Here is a 14031-nt window from a genome sequence, read left to right as displayed (position 1 = left end):
AAACTACTAAAACCGTTTATGCGTTTTATTCTGTGTGCTTTTCAGTGTAGTTAATTTAGAATGGTGAAATTAAGAATGTTTTGATTCGTAACTGAATGGAATCATTTTAGAGAAATTAGGAAGTAAACTGAGAAGTTTAAAAGACCTTGACCTATGACCTGCTTCAGTGCGGGAGTCATGTCGTTAAAATGCCATATCCAGCAAAACAAAACTTTCTTCATCAAATCATTCTGTACGTTGCTCGTAGATCAGGGAAAAATAAGATGGTCTTGTTAGCATTGTCCTTTTAATAGCCATTTACCAAATAAAAAGGCAATCAAGAAATAACCCAGAGTGTAACACAACATTGATTTAAAAAAAGGTCAAGTGTCGTCGATTTCAATGCAGGTCATATCACAGTGTGTGCCCATCCATTTAAAGCTGAATTAATTCTTTAAGTTTTTGATACTAAAAACGTGTACAAATTTTTCAAAAGCACTTTTCAAAAAAATTAAAATCGATAGTAGAAAACAGCGAGAAGAAAGATCTCTTTGTATAGGACTAAGTTTACCACACAACGCAATTAGCATATTCAATGTTTACAATTTTTTTTACATAGCATTCAGAGATCAGGACTAAATAATTCATCAGGTTTTAGGCATTTTTCAACGGGTAAAACCGTTTTTGCTTTTATATTTGTGTGCTTTTTGGTGTAGTGAATTTAGAATGGTGAAATTTAGCGATTAAGAATGTTTTGATTTACAACAATTTGAATTTGATCAACAACCTCATTTGCATAATGCGGGTTTCACATTCGAAAAAGCACCAAAAGTGCGAAGTCGCTGTGGTCAAGGAAGCTAAAAAGCGCAACGTATTTTTATATTTCTATGCTTCCTAACATCTGTTTAGCAAAGTTCAATTGGAATTTAGAATGGCTCGGTCTGCACTTGTTAATTAAATGCCGGCAAAGACAGGGTACTTTTACCGGTTTTCAGAAAGCGTTCTAACGAGGGTTAATAATATTAATTTTTGACCCTAAAAATTAAAACAAATCAAAATAAACATGCATTTCATACCTTTGAAGGAACACTTGACTTAAGAATTATAATGAATTTTTGTGGCGTCTCATGGTTTTCGAGCAGCGAGCTCTTCAATTTTATGCAACTTCATACTTTCGCCACGCTCAAATTTAGGTCCTCGAACGCTCTGACTGTTGTGGCCTGTAAAAAATCTTTTTTAACGTATTTCCGAAAACTAAACTCATTTCATTTACTTATGACCCAAAATGATTTAGTGGGCAAAGTTTGAGGGCAAACTTTTTTTCGACCCGAAACGCGGTGGACCGTTCTTAGGGAAAGTGAAAATAGTTCACCTAAGGGTATTTTTGGACCGAATCTGAGCGATTCGCCAAATTGGTCATTGACGACGAATTCTCGATCCTTACAGGCAGCCGCTCTTAAAGGGCTTTGCTAACTTGTTACAAAAAGTGAACTTTAAAGTTGTTTAGATTTTTATTTTCTTGTCGAGACGAGGTTTAGTAATTTCCTCTCATAGCGCCGGAAATTGGTCCTGAAATTACACTTTTATCGAAGATTAGCAAACCGAAACGGAAACCGTACCAGGAAAAACTGATGCATGCCATTAAAATATCATCCTTCAACGGCGATTTAGAGCTGTTACATGTAGGTCTTAATCAGTTTCGATCCTGGTACGTGGATTTAACTATCAAAACTATTATTACCACCAAAAGTATCATTTTATCTTAGCTTTTACCGAAAATGTAGCTTGGGTAAATGAAACGGCAAATTGTGAGAGCGTGTTGAAAACAAGACACTCATGCTAATTGATTGGCATGTTTATCCGCCATGTTGTGAGTATTATCACGGTCAATTTACATAAAAAAGTTTAACTCTGTGTTAAATGTACGTAAAAAAGTCTTTTGCGTCCCTGAAATATCCGAGCGATATATTATATCCCACATGTAAGTCAATACCACTGCAAAACGACCATTTTTGTTGCCAATTGTAAGTGTAGCGGTTTCATTTTGATTTGTTTACACAATGCCACAACCACATTTCAGGTTATATAAACTGACAAATATTTCTCGAAAACTAGTGTAATACATGGGTTTGCCTATCGAAGCTATTATTCCAACCAAAAGTATCATTTGTCTTAGCTTTTATTGAGAAACTAGCTTGGATAAATGAAATGACAAATTCTGCAAGAATGTTCAGTCTTCAAACTATAGTGCTCAAGCTAGTTAGTTTTGACCTTCCACGCCGCGAGCACTATCGCAAAGGGTTATCCAAAAACTGTTAGATGGTGCATTAATTGATGTGCGTGATTTTCGTAGTTTTAATTATGTAATGTTTACTTTAAATTGCAAAGCCTAGGAATACACGCAACATAATATCAGTTGATAAATCATTATCGACAAACAATTTGAGGAAAACTTATGATAAATACAGGAAACTCAATATCTTGAAGTACTTCTTACCTCAGTCGAGGTTATCTGTATGAGATAATTGCAACATTTTAGCAGATTTAGTCGATGCACATACAGAACATTCATTCAAATTCAAAACTGTTGCCTAGTTACACTATAACAGCAAGGCACAGCTAGGCTTCCCACAGATTTGTTACACACTATGCCTGATGTTACACTCCTGCCTTTCCTTCATACAGTCGAACCTCCCCTTGCAACCATCCCTCGTAAGCAACCACCTCTCTTGAGCTCAAATTCCAAAATATCCCCAGTCAAATCACTATAGTTGGAACCTCTCGTAAGCAACCACCTCTTGTAGGCGACCGCGACCACTTTTAGAAATTTGTTTGTTTTTTTTTTACCTCCCGTAAGCGACCACTTGTCACATACACGACAAAAGTCCTCATATCTATCCCCTGTCAGGAGTTGGACAATTTACCTCTGTAACATTATCACGTGTACATTCTTGGGTAGTCCAGGGGACATCAATGTCACAATTGGAAGTTTCATGAAATAGACTTGTCCCATTCGCCGTATTGGGTAACTTATCACAGGCGAATCATCACCTTGGATACTGAAATTGAAAAACGTTATTGTGGACTCTCACAATTTGCCGTTTCATTTACCCAACCTATATTTTCGGTAAAAGCTAAGATAAAGTGATACTTTTGGCAGTAATAATAGTTTTGATAGTTAAATCCATGTACCAGATCGATTTTTTTGCCCACGAATCTGGCCAAAATTGAATGTCACGCAATACTTCCGTGAGGCATAATTTTGGAAATTCCAGAAAAAATTCAGGATCGAAATTCGTTGAGACCAAACAGCTCTAAATCGCCGTCGAAGGATGATATTTTAATGGCATGCATCAGTTTTTCCTGGTACGGTTTCCGTTTTGGTTTGCTAATCTTCGATAAAAGTGTAATTTCAGGACCGATTTCGGGCTCTGTGAGAGGAAATTACTAAACCTCGTCTCTACAAGAAAATAAAAATCCAAACAACTTCAAAGTTCAATTTTTGTAACAAGTTAGCAAAGCCCTTTAATATGGTAAAGTTTGAGAACTGAGCTGCAAGAACTGAGCTGGACTCAATACCACTCGCAATATGTTCGAGCACTGTGGTTCGCAACCGAGGTGAAAAACGGCTTTTTGGAACTTTTTTTAGTTACAATGCAATTTTTCTTCCTCTTTTTGATTTGAGCCGTCGCTGCTAAAAACGAACACTCAAAACAACACGACAGGAACAAAGTAACACGCTTTTCTCCATTTTACTGACCGATGCTTCATTTAAGAAGATAAAGTAGCTGTAAAGTTTGATTGGCACTACTTTTCCTGGGACATCGAAATGGTATGCAAATTTGTTGCACATGTTTCGTAGGCTAATTGACTGGAATAAATATATTATTTTAGAGCGGAATAGGAAAGAAATCTGGAATCCAAAAAACATTGAATGGCTGTCTTCAGTCAGTTGGATTAGTTTTAGGGCCCAATATGTGATGTTTGGAAGCCGATTTACGGGCTCTAGATGTCAATTGTTTATGAATCGGTCGTGATCTCATAATTCGTGACGTGAATTGCGAGCTGCAAGTATCGCACGCACATTCGATCTTCCTTGAGTGGGAAAGAGTTTGAATCAGAGCTTGAAACTTGGAACAAATAAAGTTCTTTTCTTCGTCTTTCAAGATATGAGATTTAATTTAGAGAAAATTACATACCAGAAACACTTTTATTTTAATGAAAATAGGCATTAGTTTCAAGGCCATTTTGGGTAGCGTACACAAATCTGCATGTTTTAGAAAGCAGCCATCGAGTTTGGAATGTTTATTGTATTAATTTTCTATTGAGGTGGTTGGTCTAGGTTTGTGTAAAGTTTTACACCGTGAACGGGGCTTCGTCCTTTTACCAAAATTTTCGCGGTTTTCATCGGCCTGTGACCGCACGCACCTAAGCTGCATTTCAAACTCTTGCAATTTTCTCAAAAAATAATATACCTTGGAACTTTAAAATATGATTTTCGAAAATAGTTAATCCAAGGGTATCTTCGCACGAAATATCAGAAATTCGAACAAGTGGTCGCTGAAATGGAGTTCTCGATTTTTACAGGCAGCTGCTCCTAAATAATCACCCGGTGCAAGGTGATTATAGCAGGGGCACTAATTTTCAAAATGGCCGCGTAGTGATTTGTTGATGTTTCTGAGGAAGAGATAAATACAATGCAAGAAAATGCAATTCCGAAAGGCCCTGAAGTCCGGGATGACACCTTTCGAAAGCAAGGTGTGAAAGTTTTGGTAATTGTAGTAAATTGCAGTGGTAATGTTGTCCATGTCGATACCAATAATGTGAAATGAAAGCAACAAATTAAATGCATGTAAAAGGTTCTTTATTTTACAGAATGTCTTCACCAGCAAAACGAATTCTTCTCTCACCAGTCTTTGACAGCCGATTGCGAATAGTTCAGTTTTCTCGTCATTTACATGAAGGCCAGAATAATAGGAAAAGATCTTTAGAGATGCCAATAAGCAAAAGTAGGAAATTGTATCCTTCACAAAACATGTCAAATCGTCGGCAAAAAGCGTTAGTTTTGTCTCCTTGCTATTAATTTTTATTTCTTGGCTATTTTCATCTTGCGTGATGTAATCAGTAAGAATTTCCAGAGAAAGAATGAATAATAGTGGAGAAAGAGGATCACCCTGTCAAACCCCTCAATTCACGGGTAAAAGGCCAGTAGTAAAGCTGTTATTCAAAACACAGCTTTATAAATTTGTGTAGAAACTCCGAATCCATTTCACCAAAATTAAATTTCTCTGATGCTTTTAGAAGGAATTTACGGTTTAAACAATCAAAAGCTTTCTCAAAATCGATCGCAACCAAGATACCATTTCTATTATTCCTCTTTTCAAATTCTAAAATGTCATTGATTGTTCTTACCGCATCGAGAATAGATCTTCCTTTGACAAATGCATTTTGGCTATGATGGGATGTGGTAGAACTGGTTCCAGTCTCTTTGCTAAATTGCTTTTGATGCAATTTTTAACGTCAACATTAATTAGTGAAATCTAGTGCAAGGTGATTATAGCAGTAATTAGTGATATCGGTCGCCAATTTTTAAGAGATCTTTTGTCTTTACCCTTCTTTTCTAATAAAATGATAATTGCCTGACAAGAGTTGTCCATGACTATGAGCAAAATTTAAGCAATTAACGAGACATGTTCCAATGATTGGCCAGAAAGCAATATAGAATTCAACCGTGAGTCCGTCATTCTCTGGTGTTTTATTCTTCTGGAAGGTTTTTAAACCTGCTAAACATTTATTAATAGTAATTTGCCTTTCCAAGCTGTCCCGTTCTTTGCTGGTCAATATATTAGTATTCACCTTACCAAGGAAAGAGTCAATCATCTTTCATATCATACAGATTTGTATAAAAGGATTGGGTTTCATTCAGTATCTCTCTAAGGGTCGGATGTATAACTATCATTTCCCAATTTAACTTTTGTATACAGCTTTTTTTTTTCTTTCAAGAGCCCTCTAGATTCAGGAAGTACATGTATTTATTGCTTTTTTCACCATATTCATACCAATTTGCTCTCGATCTTATAATTCGACCTTGGGCTATGAACTCGTAATGTTGATCGTATTCTGTTTGGAGGATTTCCAAGTCATTTAAGTTTTTCAAGCTTGGATCTCTATCACATGCTAAGTGACAATCCTTGATATTTTTTCTAAATTGATCAGTTTTCCTTCCTCTTTCCCGCTTTGGTTTTGCTGTAGGTTTTTTCTTGGCGAATTTTATATTTTATAAAATCCCAAAGTGCATTAGGATCTTCAATGTCTCTGCCCTGTTTGGTCCATAAATTATATTTATCTTTTATTAGTAAAACATAGCTTTCATCGTCAAAAAAGCTTGCGATGAATTTCCAGAAGGATAGGCCATGACATTGTTCCTCAATTCGGTTCGAAGACAGGGTGATTACAGAGTGATCCTACCTAATAGCAGGGGTTATGTCCACCCCCTCTATATCGTCTTGTAAACTACTACTTATTAACGAGAAATCCCAACGTCTATAGACTACGGGATTTCTTTTTACCGCCAAGTAAATTGTTTAACATCAGGATTTCTGATTCTCCAAATGTCCATTAAGTCAAATTAGGATCGCATTTGTTTTTTTTTTTTTTACCGATTCTTTTAATCTAGGGCTGCCTTCCATTCCTTCTACCTCGGGATTTAAAATGACATTGAAATCACCTCCAATGATTATATTACCATCCACTTCGATATCCAACTTTTCAAGCTTTTCAAGAATGTACACTGCTCTTTGGTTGTATTTGGAGCGTAAATATTGACTATGTAAAAAAGATGATCCTGCACATTGGCCTGTGTAATTATACTAATTAACAATTTTTCGTCGAGGGGGAAGTAAATATTTGTAAATTGCCTTTGACGCATAATTTGATGAATTATTGTTAAATATTAAGATTACACAGAAATAGTTGTATGACGAATGTGCTGCTGCACAATCCAATTTCCTAAAACTTTACTTCTTCTTCTTTCCGTAACTTTCCAGTACAGGTCAGCACTCAACTCAACCTCCCTGGAAATCATACCAGTCCTATAATTTCTGCTTTTCATTGTCATTGATGCAATATATCAATGGTATTATATATCGAGCGTGTTTCATCAGGTATCAAACCACTGAGAAGTACGGTGAAAAAACGATGAGCAGCCGAGTTTTTTTAAAACGATTTCGAGGTGTTTGGATATCTGATGAAACACACCTTTGAGTGTTTGATATGGCTTCTCAAATAATCAATAATTCTTGGAGAAATTCAGAGCTAAATTTGGTAAAATTTTATGGTAATAAGGAACATATATCCAAACCACGGTCACAGTAGTGACTTTCTTTGTTTTCTCTTGATGAATTATTAATGAGTTGAGAAATTTATTTCCATAATGGTGTTAAACAACACCAACAAAATTAAGAATAGCACAGAACTTATTCTGTTGTTAGTTTATGAATTTTTTCCTATTCCTACCTTTTTATTGAATCGCCACAGGAGAACAAAAATTATCGACAGAAAAACAACAAGTACAAAAGAAGGGGGAGGGTATAACAATAAGGGGACGAGTAAGAGGATGGAGTCCCGGCTAACAACTGTCCCCTGTAACGTAGAAAGAAAAGAAGAAAAAGAACTAAAAAAAGTGAATGAGAACCAAGACAAAAACACTTGTTTAAAAAATGTTTTCAAGCTTAAGTCAGAAGTAAACATTAAAAGGGACACAACCAGTTATATGAGATTAGGCCACGACAAATTTTGCTTTCACAGTACTCTCATTATTGTAAGTTCCTACAGACTAGACAACCACTTACTAATTGTATATGTTTTTGTGACGACCAGTGCATACACAGAGATCTGGCAGCCAGGAATGTTCTTATTGCTGATGACTTTGTAATAAAAATAGCAGACTTTGGATTATCCAGAAATCTGGGGAATACAGACTACTACAGAAGAACAACCCATGTAGGTCAATTTTTAATTATTCATTCATTGAAGATTATTAATAGCCAGAACATAAACTGTTCATTGCGATAATCACAGTGATGTTATTCTTTTTTTAAAAAATGGGTATTGGGAGCCTGAATGGCCATAGGCATCAGTAGCTGCTCAGCGGCAACTTGTACATAAGTCAAATAATAATTTCCCTTAATAATTTATTTACTTATATAGCGCCCTTTAACATTAGAATGATCAAAGGCGCTTTACAATCCAAGAAAACTAATATTAACAATAGATATTGCAATAAAAATGCTATTTGCAATAGATAATTACAATAACAGTACTAAAATAAATAATAATAAATAAATAATGAATAAATGGGTCAATGAATAAAAAGTAAATAAATAAAATACAAAACACCGATAAGATCGTAATGCGAAACTAAAACGCTAGCTTAAAAAGATAACTCTTAAGAAATTTCTTAAATAGCGCTAGCGAATCAATCGTGCGGATGTGCGCAGGCAAGCTGTTCCACAGCGGGGGTGCAGAGGCATAAAACGAGCAGGCATTAAAGTCGTGCGCATAACCCCTTTTGGACATTCTAAAAATATTGTATCATTGCGTAACGAATACCTAGACCATCATCTAATACAGGTCAGGTTACTCAAATGACTAGGAGCCATGCTATGAATCGCCTTAAAAGTAATCATCAAGATCTTGAATTGAATACGATAATTTACTGGCAGCCAATGAAGGTTGTAAAGTGCAGGATTAATATGATCGAATTTCATTGTGTCCGTTATGAGCCTGGCTGCCATATTCTGTATGCGGTGTAATTTCGATAGCTGGTACTTGGGTTACCCATATAGTAAAATATTGCAATAATCCAGCCTCGAAGTTATGGAAGCATGGACTAATGATTGTCTACATTCCTTAGATAAGTATTCGATATACGCCTAATGTTATGAATGGGATTGAAGGAGGCGTTGCATATCTGATTAATATAGCTGTTCATCCTAAGAGATTCGTCTAGCATAACGCCTAGGTTCCTAACACTGGAAGACCGATCAATCTTCTGGTTGCCAACTTCTATGCTAGAAGAACGAAGTTTGCTTAACTGCTGACGAGTTCCGATAGCAAGAAACTCAGTCTTCGTAACGTTCAATAGGAGCTGCCCATCTATCATCCACTTTCGAATGTCCTTAATGCATGCTTTCATAGCGCGATGTGCGACATCCTGGGCAACATCATCGCCCGGCCTGAAGCTGAGGTAGAGTTGGGTGTCATCAGCGTAGCAATGGACTTGAGGAAGGTGACGTTCAATGATCTTAAAGAGGGAAGAGGTGTAAATAACGAACAACAGTAGACCCAGGCATGAACCCTGGGGAACACAGCAGTCCAGAGAAAATTCCATTGACAGCGATCCATCAATTGCGCCTCCTTGACTCCAATAGATGTTATTGGTGACCATCTGGCCATGCGTCTGTATGAACACAGCTTTTTCTGGAAGTTTGGAAATATATTGTAAATTGCTGACTGGTCGGAAATTCTGAAAAATCGGTTCCAGTCCAAACTTCTTCAACAGGGGATGGACCAAGGCACATTTCCACTGATCAGCAAATATACCATTATGCAGTGAAAGATTAATGATCTTGGTTATAACAGGGAGCAAAGTGTCAACACAGGCGACAAGAAGAGGAGTTGGCATAGGATCAAGCACACATGACTTCTTAGGCGTGGCCACAATCAATTTCCGTACTTCATGTTCAGTGAGCAGAGTAAAACTGGTCAGTGGCTCAATCGAAGAACCTTCCGGCTTGGAGTCAGTGTTACTAGGTGACACATCAACAGACATTTCATCGAGCTTACCCTGAATGGTGACAATCTTCTGGGCGAAAAATTCACCGAACTTATTGGCAAGAGCAACTTTATCCTTGAAAGGTGGAAATTGAATTTCACGACCGCTTCCAAGCAACCGCTTTGTTACCGAGAATGAACTTTTCTGCTCGCGACAGTTCTCATTGATGAGTTCACTTTAAAACACCCTGCGCGCCTCCATCATAAGGTTGTTAGTTTTATTCCTCAAGTCCTTATACCTTCGTAAATCAGAAAGGAGACCAGTGCGCCGCCATCTTCTCTCTGTCTTGCGCCTCTTTTTTCTCACTTCCTTAATATCGTTGTTAAACCAAGGGACCAGAGGATGCACTGGAATAGATATAGTAACAAGTGGAGCATGACAGTCTAATGCAGATGCAAGAGTGGTATTGGGTTATTCCAGAAAAAATCCACACCCCCTGACAGATGGCATGCTTTTTTGATCCCCCCCTCTACCCGGATTTCCAGGGCCGCTAGACCCCCCCTCCCGTCTGGATTTCCAAGGCCTAAGACCCCCCCTTCCGGTCTGGATTTCCAGTCTGGATTTCCAGAAATTTCTTGAGGCCTTTTTTTTGAATAAAGTCAATGCAGAAGACTCGTAAATGCATTTAGATAATTGTTTTTATTATTTAACCCTCGATTTCCGCGAAAGCTAAGCTATATTTTATGTAAAAAACGTTTAATATGTCGCCATATTAAAATTTCAAAGGTGTGTGATAGCGCACTATATCATACTCGACGTAATTAAATTGTCCTTCAAATGAGTTATTTTGGTTCACAATAACGAAGGATTTAAAGCATCGTGTTTTAAAACTTTGCCATTTCTTCAGAGTGAAACGCGTATTGAGTGCATCCTTGCACGGAACTTAAGTTAACATCGTTAATTTTGTGTTGAATCGTGTTACATTGGCATTTTACAAGTCGGAGTAAACTTCTTTTGTCTTGTTGTTTTCCAGACCACGAAAAACACACAGGTTCAGGGCCAAGTGATATTTGTGTCAAAAACTACAATAAAAGGCTTCAGACTACTTGAGAAAACAGAACAATGCGTGCAGAATTTCGTCTAGACCTTCCGTAAAATTATGCAGCTTATAAACACACGGCAACTCAAGTCATCAGACAGATGTAAACTAGAAATACGTGACTCGCAAAACCTCGCGAAGCTGGGGCTGGGTGGAAAGCCCTCTTTCGTGTTGTAGCATCAAATGAGGAGATTAAAAGGTTTCTGAACATAGCAACTATTTTGATGAGCATGGTCTTTTCGTAGTTCCACAGGCTAGTTTGCGGTTAAAAATCTATTTCTGACGCGATGAAATGTACAACGGGCGTGCAGCGCTGTCGTGTTCGATGAATTTATTTCCCACGGAAAATTATTTTACCGCGGCCACAAAACGTGTAATTTCTTCAATGCAATCTTTCACAAAAAAAGATTTCTAAAAGAAAGGGAAAAGATTGTGGAGAGATAGTTCTGTATCCAGTGAATATTGATGAACATTGCAGTTGAAATTTGATCATGCACGCATATTTTTTCCGATGTATGCAAATTTTTTTCAGACGACGCCAGACAGTCTGACGTCATTCAAGTGCGGACACCTTCAAAAAAACATATATATATATACTAGTGGTAATCAACGATTATAGAGTGCGTTCGACAGCCTTAAGTTGTCCGATTGTACGGCCTGCTGCGTGACTTTTTTTTAGGTAGCCCTTTCGTCCTTTTATATCTGTACGTATTGTGTAACTACCAAGGTGAAATATTTGCAATAAACGAAGCTGAATTTTAAATTTCAGCGGCTACGTTGTTGAACTTAAAAATAATAGAAAGTATTTTCGGTCCGTCTGTTGCGTGACACCGCCGGTCGAACTTTAAAATAATGCACATCATTTTCGGTAAGACGCTTTCAATCTTTGAGAAAAACGAAACGTACAGGCCAGCGTACTATTTTGGTCTTCTACTCAAAAGGTATTTTACCAAAATGCCGCGAAACTTACGCGACTATAAAGTCGTAAAAATGTCAAACTGAAGCGAGCTGATTTGCATACAGTTTTGAAAGAAATCTCAGGGCCAAGGTTATCCAGAGAGCGGATAACTCTATCCAGTGGATAAAATGTTCTCCGCTGGATAGCGAATTATCTGCTGGTGAAAAGTCCGTCTTTACTCGTATTGTAAAAGGTTTCTGAACATAGCAACGATTTTGATGACAATAGTCTTTTCGCCCGGGTCTTTTCGTAGTTCCACAGGCTAGTTTGCGGTTGAAATCTATTTCTGACACGACGAAATGTACAACGGGCGTGCAGCGCTGTCCGATGCGCTGTTCGATGAATTTATTTCCCACGGAAAATTATTTTACCGCGGCCACAAAACGTGTTAGTTCTTCAATGCAATCTTTCACAAACAAGATTTCTGGAAGAAAGGGAAAAGATTCTGCAGAGATATTTCCATCCAGTCACGTCCAGTGAATATTGATGAACATTGCAGTTGAAACGAAGGAAGTGAACATCGATAAGCTTTCGCAATAATTTCGCAAGATTGCAAATGCCAGTAACTCTAACTTCAAGCGTAAACAACACAACTTATCTGATAACACTCCACACAACAAGGAAGCACAGTCCAGAATTCGACAAGCAAGCACACCAAACGCCAAGAAAGGGTCAAACTCCCAAGCAAGCACACCAAACGCCAAGAAAAGGTCAAGCACACCAACAAGCACGCAAATCGTGAAACTCGACCCGCTAGCAACATTAAAAGATGGCTCTAGCGCGAAAACGAGGGGGCGACCCTTATACGAAAACGAGACTAAAAAGATGGCTCTAGCGCGAAAACGAGGTTAGAGTCATCATAAGCTCGAAACCAGTTTCCCGGCCGACACATGCCCCTGCAAAACTCAAGCGGGGGGGCTATTTGGGTGTCCTTACAGCAATCTCGAAAAGTTCTGCATAGCCGTACACAGGCACACCAACTCAAAAGACACAGGACGCAAAAACGAAATTAGGCTTGCGTTCTCCTTCGTCGAACGCAATAAATATATTTTTCGCTCGAATTCGCGCGGCTTAGCTCCGCTCGGGCCGGCTCGGCCCGACAAATTTATTAACCTCGCTACGCTCGGGCCTTCGGCCCTCGCTTCGCGAGGAATAAATCATCATTTTTCTTTTGGCCCGAAACTCAAATTGCTTACCTCAAAGGGTCAATAGGTCAACTGACACTCTTAATCTGCTTTTTCAATGTAAGACGGCCAAAACGGTCGACGCAAGAAAACAAATGCAAGTAAAGCTTCCTTCATGTGTTATTCCGGGCATCTTGATAAACCGTCATTAAGTGTTATTAACTCTAACTTGAGCTAAACCTCTTCCTAGCTATCGATTTGCAAAGCCCAAAGAGAACTCGCGGTAACCAAACAAAACAAATTCACGAAATTATTTGTAAAACTAAAAATTTAAATCGAATAAGAAAGCTTGACTGGTAATCGAGCGGCGGTAATCGAGCGGCTGGTAATCGAGCCTACGCACGAGTGGCCTGGGTACAACATCAAAAATTTCCAGGCGTTAATTGCGTACGCTGAACACTTCGAGTATCCACTCGGCAAAGTAATTCGTTTTTCTTCTTTGTTTTCCTTCTCGAGTATAAGGTTAAAAATGGATCCTGTGGAAGGAAACTTAAAAAAGATTCAAAGGATAATACAATTTGAAAAGAAGATAAGTGGTCCGAATATCTCGAAGTCATCAAACATCGATCGCTCAAAATTAACCCCCGAAGACGTGGATTTTAGGTTTCACCCCCCCCCCCCCTCCCATCTGGATTTCCAGGCCCCTTGAACCCCCCCTCCCGTGAGATTTTCCGGAATGCCATCCGTCGGGGCGGTGTGGATTTTTTTTGGAACAACCTATTGTAACAGTGCACCAGATCGTTAAGATTGTCTGGAGTGTTACTACACAAATCTGAAGCAGCAAGCTCATTAGACTGTGCAGCAGTGTCGATATTCTTAATCTTTCTAGACGATTTCGTCTTCCTGGTGATTATTTACTTCTCGAGATTAAGCAGACAAGTTACAGACCAGTGATCAGATATATGATAGTCACTGACAGGTGAATCCTTGACCAAGGCGTCGCATTGCCTGAAAGTCATTTTAACTAGCCGGAAAAAAAAAATTCACAAGTAGTACTAATTTATCCGCTGTGTGTTTTAATAACGCAATTATTAAT

The 14031-nt window shown here is 38.2% G+C and overlaps 1 protein-coding gene and 1 pseudogene across 2 annotated transcripts in view; one reads left to right on the top strand and one right to left on the bottom strand.

Annotated features, from left to right (window-relative positions):
* The window catches only part of LOC146473152 (uncharacterized), a 489085-nt pseudogene that overhangs the window by 51089 nt on the left and 423965 nt on the right, over window positions 1-14031 (bottom strand).
* LOC146473178 (fibroblast growth factor receptor 2-like) overlaps window positions 1-14031 on the top strand; it is an 89354-nt gene that overhangs the window by 51556 nt on the left and 23767 nt on the right. For both annotated transcript variants that reach the window (XR_014866474.1, XM_085118845.1), the window contains exon 5: window positions 7858-7980. Coding sequence is in view for 1 of the 2 variants with exons in the window: in XM_085118845.1 (XP_084974971.1) it covers window positions 7858-7980 (123 nt within the window). In the remaining variant the exon portion in view is untranslated. The remainder of the gene's footprint in view (window positions 1-7857; window positions 7981-14031) is intronic.

This window comes from Pavona decussata, unplaced genomic scaffold (genome assembly GCF_977016875.1).
Source record: "Pavona decussata unplaced genomic scaffold, jaPavDecu1.1 SCAFFOLD_95, whole genome shotgun sequence".
Classification (NCBI taxonomy): domain Eukaryota; kingdom Metazoa; phylum Cnidaria; class Anthozoa; order Scleractinia; family Agariciidae; genus Pavona; species Pavona decussata.
The sequence above is the reverse complement of the archived record's forward strand: the minus strand, read 5'-3'. Positions and strand labels throughout refer to the sequence as shown.